This window comes from Hyperoodon ampullatus, assembly GCF_949752795.1.
Source record: "Hyperoodon ampullatus genome assembly, chromosome: 14".
Classification (NCBI taxonomy): Eukaryota; Metazoa; Chordata; class Mammalia; order Artiodactyla; family Ziphiidae; genus Hyperoodon; species Hyperoodon ampullatus.
The window spans coordinates 20,329,334-20,349,050 of NC_136927.1; the positions used below are offsets into that span (position 1 = coordinate 20,329,334).

The 19,717-nt window shown below is 44.5% G+C and overlaps 2 protein-coding genes across 3 annotated transcripts in view; one reads left to right on the forward strand and one right to left on the reverse strand.

Moving 5' to 3' along the window:
- Window positions 1-6,681, reverse strand: part of SEC23B (SEC23 homolog B, COPII coat complex component) — a gene marked incomplete at its 5' end in the record, with an annotated part of 40,251 nt that extends 33,570 nt beyond the window's left edge. The window contains 5 exons of one of the 2 annotated variants that reach the window (XM_079719678.1): window positions 722-807; window positions 931-1,113; window positions 2,527-2,613; window positions 5,227-5,284; window positions 6,461-6,681. In XM_079719678.1, coding sequence (XP_079575804.1) covers window positions 722-807; window positions 931-1,113; window positions 2,527-2,613; window positions 5,227-5,284; window positions 6,461-6,681 — 635 coding nt within the window. Of the gene's footprint in view, window positions 1-721; window positions 808-930; window positions 1,168-2,526; window positions 2,614-5,226; window positions 5,285-6,460 lie in introns of both variants that reach the window. The other variant, XM_079719677.1, reaches the window with a different exon arrangement.
- A 6,746-nt stretch (window positions 6,682-13,427) lies between these two features.
- On the forward strand, window positions 13,428-19,496 carry RBBP9 (RB binding protein 9, serine hydrolase; the record flags this gene model as incomplete). The annotated part of the gene is made up of 5 exons (XM_079719776.1): window positions 13,428-13,526; window positions 14,963-15,005; window positions 15,748-15,853; window positions 18,798-18,883; window positions 19,270-19,496. 5 exons carry the CDS (start codon window positions 13,428-13,430, stop codon window positions 19,494-19,496), a joined length of 561 nt encoding a protein of 186 aa, XP_079575902.1.
- Window positions 19,497-19,717: the final 221 nt, after the last annotated feature.

Here is a 19,717-nt window from a genome sequence, read left to right on the forward strand (position 1 = left end):
TATATAGCAACCTGCATATATAGCATGGAAAAAAAATCAATTTCAAATAGAAGCAAATCAGTTTAATTAAATTTTAAGCAGCAAAAAAACCCTAAAGACATGCTAACATGAACTCAGTCCACGTAAGGTTCATGGACGTGGACAATCTTCATCGTTCTGAAGACTCCATTTGCGTTTCTCTTGAACCTTGGGAGTCATACAGGGAGGAACACCAGTTTCTTAGAGAAGAGGTTGTGCCAGGCATGTCAGCAAAGCATCTTATTATGTTTGCCGACTGTTAACCCAGCCTTGGGCAGCCCTAGGAGCACAGCGGGCCATGTAAATGAAATGCCCGATCTCAGGCTTGTTAGAGGACACCCAGCAGGAGCCTTTTCAGTTTCCCCAGCTTTACTTAAGAATCAAAAAGGACAAGAACCATGTATCTAGTAAGAGGGGAATGACTGTGTACAGTGGTCTCAAAACCTCTGTGATGATACAACTCTAACAGGAAAAATATTTTGAGCAAATCTGCCCCACGTGTATGTATGTGTATATATATATTTATATATTAACTTAGTTATAAATTTTAAACGTATACTGACTTGTCATGTTTGTTATTAAACATTAAATATTGGTTAGGCTGAGTCTTTTTTTCCCCTCTAAAAATAAAAAACAAAAGCCCTCCCGCTGTCCCTGCCTCCCGCCCACGGCCGCCGCTGTGCATGTGCACGTCCACACTCACCTGCTGGAAATGGAAGGGTGCTCCTGCGGCTGTGCCGGGCGCGCTGGGTGCACGGGCACGGCAGGCTTGGTCAGGCCCAGCATGTCCTACACAAACCAGAAAGACTCATTTCCCTTAACACTACAAGTGAATGACATTTTTTTCCCTTTTTCCTAATGAATTTTTAAGAAACATCCCTGGTCCTGCTTGGGGACAAGCAAGGCACTAACCTGTATTTGCTTTGCAGTTAAATCCTTCGTCCCCCGGAAGACATAACTCTTGGAAATCCCCTCACAGCTGAGTTCATGGACCTGCACCATCCTCCCAAACGTGATCAATCCCACCAGCGCATCCGGAGGAAGGAGACTCAGGGACATCTGCAGGGATTCTTTGAGTGCCTGGAGGTCGTCTTCTTCCAGGCATGTGTCCACCACGTAGAGAAAGATCAGAGGGGACTGAGCACCTCGCTTTATGCAAAGAAAAACAGCACAATGATCAATATACAGACAGACATAACCAGCTCTTTTTAAAGCGAAACAAGGGAGTTCCCTGGCGGTCCAGTGGTTAGGACTCCACGCTTTCACTATCGGGGCCCAGGTTCAATCCCTGGTCGGGCATCTAAGATCCTCCAAGCCACATGGCTCAGCCAAAAAAAAAGCAAAACAGGTTATGTAAGTAACAAGTCTTTATTTATACTGACTGTCAGGGATAAGAACATTGAAACAAACCTCTACTTACTTCATTAAACGACAAGTTTTATCAAAACAAACTAGATGTAAAGACTACTTTATATCCAACAATTTATTCCACATTTTTGAATGCCAGGCATTGTTCCAGGTCCTGCGATACATCAGTGAACCGAAAGGCCAGAGATCCCTGCCTGCCTCAGGAGCTAACTTTCCGGAACAGAGAAAGGGGGAGGGATTTGTGAAGGCCAGGCATGGGGTGTGGGGGTGGGGGGGCAGGGAGGCTCCACAATTAAATGGGAGGTCAGGACAGCCTTATTAAGTAACATCTGAGCAAAAACCTGGAGGAGCGGGAGGGAGCAATACAGATACAGGGGAGAAAGCTCTAGCCTGAGGAAAAGCCAGAGCAATGGCCCAGGGGCATGTCTGTTCCCAGCACACTTGAGCAAAGTCAAGGAGGCCCATTTGGCTGAACGAGGACCCTAAAAGAAGCTGAGGTCAGAGGGGTAACACGGCCAGCTCACACAGAACTCTGAAGACTGTCTATTACTCCAGGTGAAAAGGGAGCCCGTTTCGCCACTGGCGGTTTCTGAACACAGACCTAATGCGATGTTTTTAAAGAGTTACCTTGGCTGCTGGGTGAAGAATAAAATGTAAGTGGGCATGGGTAAAGTCAGGGCAAAGAGCTAAGAGACTGCCCCAATAGTTCAAGTGAGAGGCGGGGGCTGGCCCAGGACAGGAGCTGTGGGGAGAAAGAAGTGGCTGGATTCTGGATCAAGTGTGAATATCGACTGCAAGGGATTTCCTAACGGATTAGATATGGGACGTGAGAAAAAGAGAGACGTCAAGGACGAATCTAAGATTTCTAAGCTGAACAACTAGAAGATGGGGTACCATCAACTGAGACGGACAAGGCTGTGGAGGGCGGGTTTTGAACTCAATCAGTGCTACCTTTTATGGAGCCTTCTATGGAGACAGGAAAACGATACCAACACGTGCACACATGCCATGACCTAATGTTCAGGATCCTGTGGGCCTCACAGCTTTAAATCGTCCAGACAGGCAAGAGACACAGAAGACAAAGTATTTCAAAAGAAGCTCAATTTAACACTGCTCCTTAAATGCGCAACAAACAATTACCTGTATCACGTACTCAACTGTAGAAAACTGGGGCATCAATTCAGCAGGCTGATTCACCTCAGATATGCCTGCATAAGCCGGAGGAAACTGAAGAGAAGAAAACAAAGCAATGCTTCATGAGGGCTGAAAGATACATTATGCCTTTTAGTTTCCATTTATAAAAATAGTTAATGACCACATATTAATTCTGAAAGCACAAAATGTAGAACATGTTACTAAAATACAAAAATCAGAATTTAAGGGACTTCCCTGGTGGTCCAGTGGGTAAGTCTGTGAGCTCCCAATGCAGGGGGCCCAGGTTCAATCCCTGATCGGGGAACAAGATCCTGCGTGCATGCCGCAACTAAAGTTCTCATGCTGCAACTAAAAGTTCTCATGCCGCAACTAAAGATCCTGCATGCTGCAACTAAGACCTGGGGCATCAATCAATCAATCATTTTTTAATCAGAATTAAAAATCTATAACCCTGTCTATATCTATATCACACTGGAACTTTTTCTTAATGCAGTTTCAGGTTATCTTGTAACTTCTAAATCATTAAAACACACACTATTAAAAACTATTTCCAAATTGTTGCCCTGCAAATTAAGGGCTGAAATTTTAGCTGTCTCATCAATAATCTACATGGAAGACTAAAGCTTTTATTTGGGTTTACTACTCTAGCTGTTATCAATAAAGTAATACATGTTCATTGTAGAAAAACTGGGAAGTACAAGAAAAATATAAGATAAAAGATACAAACTCCCCCCCGCCCCGCCCCCGTGCTCCTATCACCTGGAGGCAGCTACTGTCAACATCCCGGTGTATTTCCTTCCACACTTTTTCTACTTAAGCACAGTTGAGGTCACCTTATACACACAATTTTGCAACCTGCTTTTTGGTGCTTAACATAATGTCATAGGTGTTTTGTTTTTTCTCTAAAAACATTTTAAATTTGTAGCTTGTACACTGATTTTTTTCCCCAATCTTTAAAAATCGTGGTAAATTTGACCATCTTAATCTTTTTTCAGTGTACAGTTCAGTGGTCTTAAATACACTCATAATGTTGTGCACCCATTTCCACCATCCATGTCCAGAACTTTTTTCATCTTGCAAAACTGAAACTCTGAACCTGTTAAACAGTAACTCCCCATCACCCCCACCCAGCCCCTGGCAACCACCTCTCTACCTTCTGTCTCTATGAATTTGACTGCTCCAAGTACCTCATACAAGGGGGATCATACAGTATTTGTCTTTTGTGACTGGCTTATTTCACTCAGTAATATCATTAAGGTTCAATCACGTAGCATAAGTCAGAACACCTTGCATTTTAAGGCTATTAATATTGCATTGAACATACAGACCACATTTGCTTATCCATTCACCTGTCAGCAGACACTCGGATCAGTCGCAATGTTTTAGCTATTGTGACTAATACTGCTATGAACATGAGTGTGTAAGCATCTCTTCAAGACCCTGCTTTCAGTTCTTTTGGGTATATATCCAGAAGTGGGAATGCTGGACCATTTGGTAAACATCACTAATAATTAGTGACGATGAGTATCTTTTTATGTGCTTAGTGGCCATCTGTCTATCGTCTTTGGAGAAATATCTATTCAAGTCCTTTGTCCATTTCTGAGTTGGGCTTTCCTGTTGTTGTTGAGTATTAGGAGTTCTCTATATATTCTGAATATTAATCCCTTATTAGACACATGATTTGCAAATATTTTCACCCATTCTATGGGTTGGACTTTTACTCTGTTGACATTGTCTTTAGATGTCTTATAATTTTAACAATAAATTACATTAAACAGACATCAATTCTGAATATAATAGGGGGTAGGAATGTTTTTAAGATTTGCATATACTCTGAATCGCCCAGGGAGATAAATCTTGTACGGTATCTGCTTCTAATTCCCAAGACTATACTTAAAAGTCATCAACTGCACACTGGTCTCTTCACCACTGGACTCAGTGTGTGCTATCTGAGAATGAGACTGTTAATCAATTATGACCAAATATAAGAATAAACAAGTGGATGCTATTAATATCTTAAGATCTGCTAGAGCACTATATATTATGTTGGGCATAATTATTTTCTAACAGCTTTATTGAGGTGTAGTTTATATACCATAAAATTCACCCATTTTAAAGGTACAATTCAATGATTTTTAGTAAATGCACAGAATTGTGCAATAATCACCATAATCCACTTTTTGAATATTTCCTCCATAGGCACAGTTCATTTCAAAGAAAAGTCTCTCTCATCGTTTGTGAGCTACTAGTTTAGTAGTTAAAAATGTTTAAATCAAAACAAGATCAACTTGACCCTAAAAGTTAGAAAGATCAGAAAATGAAAATCCAGTAATGTACACTATCCAATTAGAATAAACTGAAGTCAAATGTAATATAAACACCTTATCTGTTTTCTAGGGTAACATACTCAGTGCTTACAGAAAACCTATTAAAAAAAAAAAAAAAAAAAAAGGAAATCTATGTCCCCTCCGCAGCAAAGACAAAGACTCATATAATGAAACTGAATGACCATTCAAAACAAAAATCACATATGTTCAACATTCAATATTAGGCTTAAGAAATATCACCTTGACAGGTGCCCTGTGCCAGGGCAGACACAAATTCAACCTCACTTAATTTTTTTCAGAGTAGGACAACTAAATGGAAACACAGGGAATACTTGTAAAATAATTACAGTTCACATACCTGATTTCTTTGGAAACAGAAATTACAAGCCCAAAGCTTCGCTCGATAATCAACCTGACTGTGAGAAAAATAAATATTACAACCAGATACCGTTTTCATTTTTAAGGTAGAAAGCATTTAAGTGTAAACTTCTTGTTCAGTAAATCACACGGATGTGTGTTCCTGTGTGGGTGCCTCAATGGATGAAGGTATGCAACACATTCTCTGCAGCTAGAGTTCTGGCTGCTAAGTGCGCCGAAAGGCTCCTTCAAGCAGCAACAATGAACAACTACTAAATCCTTTTTGCTCTTTTCCGATTTCCTAGATAATATTTAGAAATTCATGAGTTATAAAAATTATAGGCTATTTCCTTTTTCCCTGTTATCTAAACATACTCTTTATGATTTTTCTAATGTCTTTATTGTTCAAATATATGAAACTATGAAATTTTACTACTAAAAGGACATTTAACACACAGGAAAAACAACTCAGACTTTAACCACACTTAGTTCACTTGAAGAAGTTGAGCAGAATGCTTCTGGGTTGATACACTTCCTAGAACTGGTTCAAGATAATGCTTTATAGTTGCTTTTCCCCCCTTTCTACATTTACAAAATTAACGATCAGCTATTATTTTAAAAGAGCAGCAGCATCTTATACATGGGTACACCAAGTAAGAGCAAAGAGAATGAAGTAAAAAATGTTCCTTCATATAAAAATTTTATCTTTTAAAGAGTATTTATGACACTCTTCACTTGTTTAAAAATTCTTTCAGAGTGCCCACATTTAAGAGAGCTATCATAGGTCACCATTTCAGGCACAAAGAAGTTAACACTTAACAATAAAATCATCAAGAGTTTGAATTTCTTCTGCCTATTACCTCTTCCTGCCATACAGCATCACCATACCAGGTAGGTACAACAAAACTCTCTAAAGCTTTTGGATATTTTTTGGAAAATGCTTTAAAAAGGCACCAATAAAATCAACAGTTAAGGCAAAAGCAAACTGAAAATCAGAAAAACAAAAAATTACAAATCCTTTCCCTCTACCTCCACCTCATTCCCATAAGTTCTAATTCTATGTGGAATATCAGGCCAGGGAGATTTCCACAAACATTGATCACCTAAGACTCTCACCATTTACTACTCATCTCAAATTTGACATCTTGCCCAACTGAGTCACTTTTAGGAGAATCACGGGAAAGTCATAATTTACTGTATTCATCATTTTTACTAGTTTTTAAAAGAATTCATACCAAAGTGGATTGAGAATGGCTTTGCAAGTTGGTCTGCTGCAAAGCACTGGTTCATACTGCACAGGGGGCAGGTCTGGACGTTCTTTCAAAGGAGTAAGGATACAAGCCAGGGGAACAACCATTCTTGTAGCCTCGAGACGGCTGGAAGGCCACACATTCCAACTAAAACGCACGCCATCGCGTTCTTCATTCTGCTGAATGAATTCCAGGTATGTTGCCATTGTCTAAAAAAAAAAAAAAAAACACTAAAGATAAAGTTTAATCATATGTGAAATTCTCAACTGAACTTCAAAAAAAGATGACCACCTAACACCACGTTTCTTAAACACTTAGTCTGGAAGAACCTGTCACTGGAGGATGACAACATCTCACTTCTCTCTGACCCCCAAGAGCCAATTAACTTCACAGCTACCTCTCCCATTCCTTTCTCAACCCTCCTTTCTAGCCTTAAAAAAATAAAAGGGGCAGAAGGCTTACAATCATTTGGTTATCTCTAAGCTGCATGTAGGTGAATAATAGTAATTTAAATCTCCTCTTGGATCACATATCATCTCAGCCAAGCCAATTTCAGCACCGTGCCCAAGGGTTAAGTCTCAAACCCTGTTTCAGCACCAGCTACCTTCCTCCCTGACCCCCTTTCCTCCTTGCTCTATTCCAGTAAATACTGTATTATAATTTACTTTCCAAGCGATCTTGGTTTTTTCCCCTTTCCCTCCTTCCGTTGTTAATTATGGAGAAAAGAACTGGATACTGAAGTGCGAATCCTATTCACAACAAGAACAGCTACCAGTTCTTAGCCAAGGTACTTCTACTTGGGATCCCCAAAATTACAAAGGCACACTTGCTATTATGCTAAGTGAGTTCCTCACCAGCTCCTGTCCCCTCACCACAGTCGCTTATGCTCATGCCTTGGAAGATTCCAGTTAATAAAACAGCCATTCAGACTAAGTACGTTTTTCAAACCCAGATAATGCCAACTCCATCCTGTTTACATACTAAAATCTAGGCTAACACACACTTCAGCTATTAGCGTTCAAGGGAACAAAACTCTCGAGAACCATGGGGAAAAAAGAAATTAAAGAATCTATTATAGGGCTTCCCTGGTGGCTCAGTGGTTAAGAATCCGCCTGCCAATGCAGGGGACACGGGTTCGAGCCCTGGTCCGGGAAGATCCCACATGCCGCGGAGCAAATAAGCCCGTGAGCCACAACTACTGAGCCCGCGTGCCACAACTGCTGAAGCCCACGCACCTAGAGCCCGTGATCCACAACAAGAGAAGCCACCACAACAAGAGAAGCCAAAGCAACGAGAAGCTCGCGCACAGCGACGAAGAGTAGCCCCCGCTGGCCGCAACTAGAAAAAGCCGGTGCGCAGCAACAAAGACCCAACGCAGCCAAAAATAAATAAATATTTTTTTAAAAAAAGACTCTGTAAGTGGCCTCTAGTGCTCACTTATGCAATGCTGAATAATGACTGTCTCCAAGCTATTTTGAGAAGTGCCATACTGTTAATTTGGACTAAGGAACAACATAGGGCTATAAATGCAAATGAATTACTCTATTACACACAACGCAGACCACAAAAATTCCAAATGTTTGTTCCAACTGAAACTCTAAGGCATCTATTTGTTATCTCTGGCAAAAGCGGGAAACTGTAGTTCTGTGTACACAGAAAACACTTCTGCAGCTTCCTGGCTAGTAAAGGGTAATTCAGGTGGGAATGAAAGCAAGTTCTAACATCCCAATTCTCAGCAAGCACCTCGGTAGACTTCATTAAGTGGCTGTTTTCCTTCTCAAAACAGTTCATTATTATTTTTTTTTTTTTTTTTTTTTTTTTTTTTTTTTTTTTTTTGTGGTATGCGGGCCTCTCACTGTTGTGGCCTCTCCCGTTGCGGAGCACAGGCTCCGGACGCGCAGGCTCAGCAGCCATGGCTCACGGGCCCAGCCGCTCCGCGGCATATGGGATCCTCCCAGACCGGGGCACGAACCCGTATCCCCTGCATCGGCAGGCGGACTCTCAACCACTGCGCCACCAGGGAGGCCCTCAAAACAGTTCATTATTAAAAGGCACTATCTCCATCCCATGTCCCCAGGCATCCACATATTAAAACCTGCGCTCTCCATTTCCCACTGCCTCTTCCGCTCACTCCCTCCCTCAAGAGCATGGATTCTTAACTGGGCACATAGCCAACAGGGGACTTCACCGGGTCAATAAGTCCTCTGAAACTGCATGCAAACTTGTGTGCATGAGCCAAGGTGCATTTTTCTAGAGAGACGGGTCTACCACTAACACCATATTTTCAAAAGGGAAGGCTTTCAGAATAGGTTAACAGCTGAATGAATGAATAAGTAAAACTGTAAAGATCCTGTAGACGTATGTGCCAAAAAAAAAAAAAAAATCTGTACCATTCATTCCACGTTAAGGCATGACTTTTCAGGACACAACTAAGGTAAAGCAAGGTTTAACCCTTAAAGGGAGTCCGAAGACCTGGGTTCTAGCTCCGGCTCTGTCACGAAGCATAAGTCATTTAACCTGAATCTCGAGTTCCTCAACTGTAAACTGGACGTTGGGTCCTTCCGTCCCCCGCGACTCCGAGGGATTCTGCGCCAGAATCCGGCCAGCCGGCCGCCCCACCTGGCTGGGACCACGTCACTCTCAGCAGACCCCTGGGTCTTCGGGCCCTTCCGCTCCTCTGACCGCCGGGAAAAGGCCTCGCCCCACAAGCAACCCACCCGCCCCTAGCAGAGACTCCGGTCCCTGCCCTCGGCCTCTAATAACCTGTGCTCCCCACTCACCTGGCCGGAGCCGCTCACCTGGCCGCAGCCGTACGCACCCACCGCTGCAAGAGCCGGGCTCCAGTTCCCACCGCCAAGTCCAGCTCAGCCCTAAGCCGATTGGTTAGCGCCCTGTGCGTCACGACGCGGCGCCGCCCGCTGGCCAATCAAAGAGCGCCTCCCCGGCGGGCGAGCGGAAGCAAGACACTTAGAAAGGCTGCGCCGCCATCTTAGAACAGGGCAAGGCAGACGTGGTTGGCTCTTCAAAATCACAATTACTCAGAATACACGTTTCTCCACGTTCACTTCTAAACCTTTCTGCTTCACGAAACACAGGCGCCTAGGAAACTGTTTCCTAGGCGCAGCCAGCGCGCCTCAGGAGCTCGCCCTACTCCAATAAGACGTCCGCTCGCTTCAGTGGGAAGTCCCTCTCATCGCCTTAGTTACCGGGAAGCGAGAACGTTGACGTGTGGCCCCGGAAGAGGGCGGGGCTCCTCGCGGAGGAAACCGAAGCTGGCCGGAAGGAGGTGTCGGCGCGCAGAAAGGGGCGAGGCTAAGGGAGCGTGAGCCTTGAGCGTGGGGACGCATGCGCGCAGGAGTCCTGTCAGTTAAACAGGTGTAGTTATTCTTCCTCACCTTGCAGGGTTTCCTTCCCTCGTTCGCGCACAGGTGCCTTCCGGCTCTCTGCGGAGCCTGGCGTTATCGCAGAGGCTAATCCCTCTCGATCCCTGTCGTCCTTCCATGAGAAGGTGAATAATTGGGAACTGTCGTAGTCAAACATTTTAAGAGACTAACGAAACACCAAACTGCATAGAGCACGGCTTTCTACAGCCACCATGGCCTTTTTACCCCTTCTTATAAGTGGCAAAACCAACCAGTTTATTAATCTGACCCAAAGATATAGCCCGTCTGTAGCATATAAAAATAAGCAAAATTATATAAACTTAAAAGTATGCTTAAAGCATATCAAGGCGTCCAAGAATTAATTAGCTCAATTTAATACTAGTACAAAGTTTTAAGTGACTAACAAATCATAGAAGTTAGTTTTAAGCCGATGTGCTATGAAATTAATTGCTGTTAATATTAAAAATTTGTCGAATAATGGTTGTTTTATTGAACAAGTTTACACTTTTAGTGTATCTAAAGCATTATGTAAGAGTAATAGTAGGTTTTTTAATACTTAAACTGGTATAAGTTCAGGAAGTTCGAATCAATTATTCTCTCAGTAAAGAGACGCACTCAGTTAAGATACAATACACATTTGTATCATACTTCACAGTGAGAAGATGTTACCAAGTCCGAGCTGGTGCTGCTTGCCGCACAACAGGCCAATTGAGAGATGAGTTGGGGCAAGGACTAGCGACTTTATTTAGAAAGTCGCAGAGCCAGGAGTCTGGTTCTGACCTCGGATGGCCTCGGCCTGCAGCGGCTTGCAGCAGGATTTTGGTTCCCAGCCAGAGATTGAGGTATGGCCGCGGCAGTGAAAGCGCTGAATCCCAGCCACCAGACCACCAGGGACCAGTGGCCAGTGACAAGGCCCCGGCCCATCAGCTGTGTAGAAATGAACTACATAGAGACGGAAAGTAGTGAAGCAAGTAAAGTGTTTATTAAGAGGGAAAAGGGTACACAGTACGTGTGGAGAGCCACACGGGCGGGCTCAGGGAGAGAGTCATGCCCTCGTGGCAGTCTGAATCACTTTTATGGGGCATTTCTCCATGGTTTCCTCTGACCAATCATCTTGTTTTGTCTGGTTCTGAGTCCGAATTTGGTATATCTCAGGGTTCTCCCCTGTGTGGGTGCGCATCTCTTAGCCAAGATGGATTCTAGTGAAGAGGCCTATGGGTAGTTGACGTCACATACTAGGAGGTGGCACCCCCTCCCTTTTTGACCTCCAAGGAAGCTTTCTGCGCAGTCAGGGAGGTCTCCTTGACTTCAAGAATGAGGAATATGTGGTCTTTTATCTCTTATCTGGGCAGAGCCCAGCCTCCTCCATCATCCTGCTTTTTTTTTTTTTTTTTTTTTGCAGTATGCGGGCCTCTCACTGCTGTGGCCTCTCCCGTTGCGGAGCACAGGCTCCGGACGCGCAGGCTCAGCGGCCATGGCTCACGGGCCCAGCCGCTCCGCGGCATGTGGGATCTTCCCGGACCGGGGCACGAACCTGTGTCCCCTGCATCGGCAGGCGGACTCTCAACCACTGCGCCACCAGGGAAGCCCCATCATCCTGCTTTTATGGAGTTTCTGTCCCCAGGGGAGAAACTGTTCAGCCTGGGGCCCATCTACCTCCTGCCTCAGTTCCAGCCAGACTCCGGAGGGGATGTGTTAATTTCTTTTTTTCCTGCAGCCATTCACAGGGGAGCCTGGTCGGGATGTTTCCTGTGAGCTAAACACTCAGGCATGGGAGGCAGAATTCCTCGAGTTTGGCCATTATGTATACTTTAAGCTGTAGGCAACATCCCTTTAGTGATTAACTTGAAGCAAAAGCAATAGAATACAAAGGTTAAAGTAAAAGAAACAGATCCAGTGTGGAGTCAGATTTATTCTTCTCTTTTACAGAAAGACATAGCTGTTTTTTTTTAACCAAACATTAAGAAAATATCAATTGCCAAAAATTTGCTTGACTTATTTGAACCTGGATTCCTAGTACTAGAAATTACTGTAAGAAGGATTTTTTTAAATCTAGCACGTTAATGTATAAGAAGTTTGATTTCCTTACTTTAGGAATAGTGAATTTTAGGAATAGTTGATTTATGCAACTGTGTAGTTATCTTGATAGGCATTGGGAAGGAAGAAAATTTCCTCCTTCCTTCTAGGTTCTTCTGGCTGGCCTGAGAATTAGATCGACATGAGACAGATTAACAGGAGAAAATTAAATAGAAATTTAGTAACATGTATACATGGGAGAGACCTAGGGAAAATGAGTAACTTGCCAAAATGATTGAAGTCCTCACCTTAAAAACCATCCTCAGCTAAAGACAAAAGAGGACATTGAGGGTGGGGAGTCAGTTATGGGAAGTCACCAGGAAAAGCGCAGTAAACAAGGGTAAGGTTGTTGAGCAGATTTAAGTCACTGCCTTCTCCACTGATAACTTTATAGAGATGTGGTAATCCTCTTTCTAGTACAAAGAGGGAGACAACCTACAAATGGAGATTTCCCTTACAAATGTAAATGTGTCTTACAAAAGGATAATTCCTACTTGGCTAAGAGTTTTTTCCACGTCTGCTGTTTCTTAGAAAATAACCAGCTTAAAATAATTAATATGGCAAGAGGTAATGAGAACAAAACTTCTTTAAAAGATGTAATAATCGAATTTGTTAGAACTCCAAAGTTAGTAAACCATTTCACACTCTTACAAGAGGTGAAGACCTTTGCGATTACAGCCATGAAGGCATACAGATGCACAAACACATAGAGAGTGTAAAACAATGTTGTCTGCCATCCAGTTCTATAAGGATCAAGTCATGAGCCACTGCAGCCGACCTACAACACACGCTGAAAGGAATTCAGTACAAAAACCAGGATGAACCATTCAGTGTTTTGGATATACGGACCCCTAGATATGCTAGTGAACACAAGTTCATGTGCCTGACGCAGAGCGAGGCCAAACAATACTGAAACGTCAGAGTTTAGGGCAGAGAAAGGTTTATTGAAGGGCTGTGCAAGGTAATGGGTGGCTCATGCCCCCCAAAACCCGGAAATGCCCCGAAGGGTTTCAGCAAAGCTTTTCTTTTAAGAACTAGTGTTTGAGTCCTAATTTTCTTTTTGTTTTTTGTTTTGTTTTTTGCCATGCCGCGCTGGTATTGACTGTTATTGGCTGATATTGACTATTCTATTAAGAACTATTTTGAAATCAGGAGTCCTCAACAAAGAAAACGGGTTGTGTTGTTCTGCTTTGAAACTAAAACATACTTTTCTATACAAATATCAGTTAGTCTAGGTAAGAGATAACACATTCTGGGCATGTCACAGTCTGTCCCAAATAAGGGGGGGAAATGGAAGCGCCAGTAAGAGGCAAGTGAAAGGTGACTTACAGCTGCTGGAAACCCGCAAGGTTTGTCTGCGGCTGCCCTGTGCAGTAGGGAACCAGAAGCTCAGTGGGTGCGCTCTTGGCGCCCCGAAACTACAATTCCCAGAATGCCACGGGCAGGCTCCCCGGTCGCGCACGCGCTCTGAGCGCCTCAGGTCGGCTGCATTCATGGCGGCGCCCTGCAAGGCGGTGATCGTCCCCGGGAACGGGGGCGGGGATGTGACCACCCACGGCTGGTACGGCTGGGTGAAGAGGGGGCTGGAGCAGGTAGGAAACGCGCCGCGCTGTACTGGGAGGTCGGGCTGGCGCGGGAGAGACCGGAAAGACCGGAGAGACCGGCTCCCCGCTCCCACCCCCTTGTGCAGAGCCCTGCTGGGAACCCCGTCTTAGACTCTACAAGTAGTGGAGGAAGTTCGGCTGGTGAAACAGCCAGGAGGGCTCCTCTCAGGGCTCAGAGTACAAGCTCCACCTCTAGAAACTGGAGACGGAGCCCGCTCCCCGTATCTCCTGCGGGTTCAGATATGGGACTCCCAGATAATTCTACACCTGTCTTCTCTTCTCTGCTCTCTGTCTCGGATTTTTTTTTTTTTTTTTTTTTTTTTGCGGTACGCGGGCCTCTCACCGTTGCGGCCTCTCCCGTTGCGGAGCACAGGCTCCGGACGCGCAGGCTCAGCGGCCATGGCTCACGGGCCCAGCCGCTCCGCGGCATGCGGGATCCTCCCGGACCGGGGCACGAACCCGCGCCCTCTGCATAGGCAGGCGGACTCTCAACCACTGCGCCACCAGGGAAGCCCTGTCTCGGATTTTTAAACATTTTAATATGCAATATTGATATTTACAATGGATGTATGTATAACACGTACGTACATTATGAAGCATAATGTAACCAATACTTGAGGGTCTCTCACCAAACTAAAATCTAGAACATTATCAGTACCTTCAGAGCCACCTGTATGTCCCTCCATCCCGTTTCCCTGCCATATGAAATTTAAAAAATTTTGTTTCGCTTTTAAAAATTAATTTAAAAAGTAAATTAATGTACTTTTCAACCTATGTATGTATCCTTTAAGCAATATATTGTTAAATTTGGCCTCTTTGTGAACTTTATAAAAATGGCATCTAACTGCGGGCTGTCTTGTGCATCTTGATTTTTTTTTAAACCTTCTTCCATAACTAGGCAATAAGACTGTTTCCTGAGTTGCCAACCTCTAGAGCTCTAGAGTGGGTCTCTAGAATAAAATTCCAGGCTTGTGGCTGAGAGCCGTGGCTAGAGCTACAAACCAAAAGGTCAGGGCTGCAGCTGTCCAAGAGGATTGGATCTCCAACTTTCTGTACCACGTTTATGTACCACATTTTACCTACTCCCTGGAGCATAGTCTCATTGGCTCCAGGTCAGTTTGTCTAGAATATATTATGCCCTCTCTATATGTATATGCCAGCGGTGATAAATGTACATGTGCAGTTGCACATATGAAGATATCTGCAGAGCTGGCTAGATAGAGAACTACAGACAGATGGAGTTTATGAGGAGGGATTGTATATTCACATGTAATCCTGTAGCACTTACCCCACTTCATTTCATGATATAAACAACTGCTTATTGAATTGACAAAGCTCATATCAGGTGTCTCATTTCTTATTAGCAAAGTATTAGTTGTAATTAAGCTCTTTATTATAGCTTTTTTCTCCCCCTCATATCGTAGATACCTGGCTTCCAGTGTTTGGCTAAAAACATGCCTGACCCAAGTAAGTTTTTTAAATGTGTCTTTAAAAAGCCTCCTCTTGTTGGGTTTTGATCTTGTCATTTTCCGGTAGAGAAGAGGAATAGCCTAGCAGAGAAGCGTAAGGGAATACGTACCTCAGAGTGAATGATGGCAAGTATTTGGGGGAGGAGGGTGCAAACCAAAAAACATGATAGAAAATTCTAGTAAGGATCAAGAAGAGCACCTGGGCTCGGAAGAATTTAATTTTCAACTTTGTAAGCAACAGATCTTCCCTTCTATAAGTCAAATATTTTCAGACAAAATTTATGGGTGTTTCATTTGAGGCAGAGGTATGACAAAACTTACAGCATCTCTATGAGATCCTAATATTAGAAAATGTAACGTGGCCACTTTTGTTCTGAGTGCCTATGACTTGTCTCAGGAATTTCCTTTTTGGAAAGAAAGAATATATATGGACATGAACTTGAGAGACAATATTGTCAAGAGGATTTTTGTTTTTAAGTGGGAAAGTTTACATTTAACTTCAGAGTTTTATTTCCTTAGTATTTCCTTTCAAGAAAATGCTAAAAATAAAAACAAAACTATTTACCAAAATTACAGATTTGAGTCTTTCAGACAGCAACACATAAAACTTTGGCCCTATTAAAACAGCCCCATCCCCCATTGTGGTCCTGTGGTTTGCTGAATGGTCCTCTGTTAGAAAGGTGGGCAGCGTTGGACTGTCCCTGTTGAGTGACGGGCTCTTTCTTTCCCCTGAACCTTAGTCACAGCTCGAGAGAGCATCTGGCTGCCCTTCATGGAGACGGAGCTGCACTGTGACGAGGAGACCATCATCATAGGCCACAGTTCTGGCGCCATTGCAGCCATGAGGTGTGGTCCTTATTGAATTGTCACCATCCCCCCTACCCCTGTGGGCTCCAGTCAAGCTTGCTTGGGAAATACTTCATGCACATCTTAAGTTTACACTGCAGAGGAGACAGTGAGTGGTAACAGGATCTGTCCTAATTCCTTCCTGGTTTGGTTAGTGGATTAAAAAGATACTTTGCTTTTACTGGGATACAGTGACCCTTTTAAAACACAAGTGCCTCCAAACCCCAGCAGCTCCCGTCACCCTCAGAAGAACTTCTCGGCCTTCAAGCGCCCCCCCGCCCGCCGTGTCGTCTCCGCCGTCTCCCCTTCGCTGCCCCCAGCCTGGTTTACAGACCTCGGTGCAGTTCCTTGAACACGCCGAGCATGTGCCTTCCTTAGGCCTGTGCTTCCCGCTGTTCTGCCTGGACTCTCTGTCCCCAGACACCTGCATGGCTTTCTCCTCTCTAGGTCTCTGCTCCATGTCCCCTTTCAGTGAGGCCTTCTGTAATCACTCCACGTGAAACAGCAGCCTCACCCCACTGAATCCTACCCCCTTTATATCTTATGACCCCCTTATTATCTGTAACACTTTTCACCACCTGACATCCTATTCATTTCTTGTCTGTCTCCTGCCAGTCGAATGTAAGCTTCATGAGGGTGGGGCTTTGTTCACTCTGACACGAAATCCCGGTGCCTGGCAGAGTGTCTGGTATATGGTAGGCGCTGATAACTCCCCGTTGGAGGGTGGAGGCTGTTACCTGCACCGCCCTCCACCACCCTCCCCACCCCGCAGCCAGCCCCAGCCCCCAGGGGTCATGGGCGCCTCCCTGCTGCTCCCCATTAGAACGTCACCCTGCAGGCTTATAAGGCCTGGAGTGTAAGGATGGAGCTGGCTGAATAGCCTGTTAGGGTTGGGTTTCCTCTGTATTTGCGAGGCTAGATGACAAAGGATTATGGTTTTTTTAAAATTAATTTTTGGCTGCGTTGGGTCTTCATAGCGGTACGCAAGCTTCTCATTGCAGTGGCTTCTCTTGTTGCAGAGCACGGGCTCTGGGCACGCGGGCTCCAGTAGTTGTGGTGCTTGGGCTTCAGTAGTTGTGGCACTTGGGCTCAGTAGTTGTGGCACACAGGCTTAGTTGCTTTGGGGCATGTGGGATCTTCCCGGACCAGGGCTCGAACCCATGTCCCCTGCACTGGCAAGCGGATTCTTAACCACTGTGCCACCAGGGAAGTCCCAGGATTATGGTTTTTGTGTGGCTTCTTGTCCCCAGCAGCCCCTCAGGATGTCATGTGAGTCGATTGTCAGAGAAATCTTGCCAAGTTCCATAACCTTTCAGCCATACCTGTGGAAGCTACGAGAATAATGCTTTCCGATGTGGACCTACAGAATTATGGTACATAGTGTTTATAAGGTGCCAGGGGTTGTCTGGAAAATGAAGAAAGCCCCTTATGCTGAAATCTGTGCTAACCCAAGGCCAACTGAATTTTTCTCAGGCCACTGGCTAATAACGATGTGGCTTCTTTTAAAGACTCCTGAAATTTATTGTAGGATTGTCAGGAACCTTCTAAAAATTAACTTCTAAAGTTAAGGTAGGCAAGGAGAAAACCAGATGCTAAAGCCATGGGGCCTAAGATCATAGGGGAACAGGATACAGAGGACTACCCCACAGTTACTTATTAATCACAAGGGGGAATTGTGTCTTTACAGTGAAGGGATCTGAGGGGTATCACCCTAGGGAATCTGACAGTCTCAGCAGTAATGGGACAAACTGGCATCGTGTGCCCATCGTTGTGGAGAAGTGGGAAAGACACAACATTGCCTACGTAATGATCTTGCCAAAAATGTTTCACCTCAGCCTAATCATGAGGAAACAAGTTCAGTTTAGGGGATAATGTACAAGAAAATGGGCCTAAAATTCTTAAAAGTCGTCAATCTCATTTAAAACAAATTTAAAAGTGATTGAAGAGTCATGAAACCAAATGCGTGATCTTTGACCAAATCTAGGATTGAAAAGATGTTTTAAAGAAGAGTTTGGTTCAACTAGGGAAAAATGAATACAGGTAATGTTACTGTCTTGGTGCTAAATTTATTAGGTGTAAGAATGATACTGTCCTTACATAAGAGCACAGCCGTGTTCTTAGGGGATACATGCTAAAGTATTTAGGGGTGAACTGTAGCAAAATTAATGAATCTGGGTGCTTGTTCTCACTTTTTGGTAAGTTTGACATTTTTCAAAGCAAAAGATTGGGGAAAAAGTTTAGGCACAAGAACAAAATACCAACCCTAAATCTTGCCTGGCACCAAGGCCTCCTAGAGCTCTTACCTTTCTAGGTCCTTCCTTAGCCTGGCCTTTGCTCAGTGAGGGAACTGTCTACAGTTAGCTGAGTGTCTGTTTGCCGGGCACTGTTCTAGGGAACAGGGTCACAAAAATCGAGAAGGCTCAGACCTGCCCTTGAGAGCTGCCCTTGGGGGACAGAGGTAAGACAACACAAACAAGCATGTGTGAGAGAGGCACAGTTCTGGGATGGTACAGTCACAGACCACTTGCATCTGTCACCTGGGTTGGGGAGGTGTCACGCCTTAGAATGCAGATTCCTGTGCCTCACTCACAATCCTCTGAATCAGATGCTCTGGGCTGAGCCTGGGAATCCACACGTTAACCAAGTAATGCCGACGAATGCACACATCAAAGGGAATGATTACACTTTTTATGTTTATTCAGAAAGAATTACGGAAGAGGTTTGCACTACCTTGAAAACAGAGTAGAAACTCAGGTAGCCCAGGTGAGGTGATTAACCACCAGGCTCATATTTCTGCATTTTCCTTGCTCTTTTTCCTACTAACCTCAGCAGCCTATAGCACGTGCTTTCTGTAAGCTAAATCAAATGAGTTTTGGGTGGCTTACTGACTTTCTGGGACCAGATTTAACATTAAACATCAGCTACACCATTCCTCTCCCTCCAGGTACGCAGAGACCCACCGGGTGTGTGCTATCGTGTTAGTGTCTGCATACACGTCTGACCTGGGGGATGACAACGAACGGGCAAGCGGTAAGTCTGAAGGCAGAAACCGGAAGAGCCCTTCCTGTAGCCACAGGGCTGCACGCTCAGGTAGTAAAACAGGACTGTCTTCCGACAGGCTAACACAAAATCTAACAGCACGTAGGAATATTTACCACCCACCTTTAGGTATAAGTTAGGCACCTAGAGAGGGCAGTGAGCCACTATCTAACCTGTAGTCTAGAACCGAACCCCGGAGCCCTGTTCTCCCCCTTCACCAGTAGCTATGGTACCAAGCCCTACGGATCTGAAAACTGAAGAAGGGCTTCTAACTCACACTTGGGCTCTGATTCCCTGCGTCTCTGCCGTGGTCCTCACTAGAGTGGCGAGGATGGAAAGTATCCACGACACTGAGAGGTTGTGTGTTCTTCTCATAGGATACTTCAGCCGCCCCTGGCAGTGGGAGAAGATCAAAGCCAACTGCCCTCACATTGTGCAGTTTGGCTCCACCGACGATCCTTTCCTTCCTTGGAAGGAACAACAAGAAGTGGCCAACAGGTTGGAAGCCAAATTGTACAGATTCACTGACCGTGGCCATTTCCAGAACACGGAGTTTCATGAACTGGTTAGTGTGGTCAAGTCCATGCTGGAAGTGCCAGGATAGCCAGGGTCGTTCCTGCTGTTCTGTGTAACATGGGAGCAGGGCCATGATCAGATTATTAACAGATGACAATCATCTATTATCAGATGAATAGCGGGCATGCAAACCAGATCAAATTAAGGTCCAAAAAACACACACGTTTCAGTGTTCAAACTAAATTACAAACGGTATTTTCATTTTCCATAGAATCTACATCTCCTCAAATTGCTCTGACCTAAAACAGT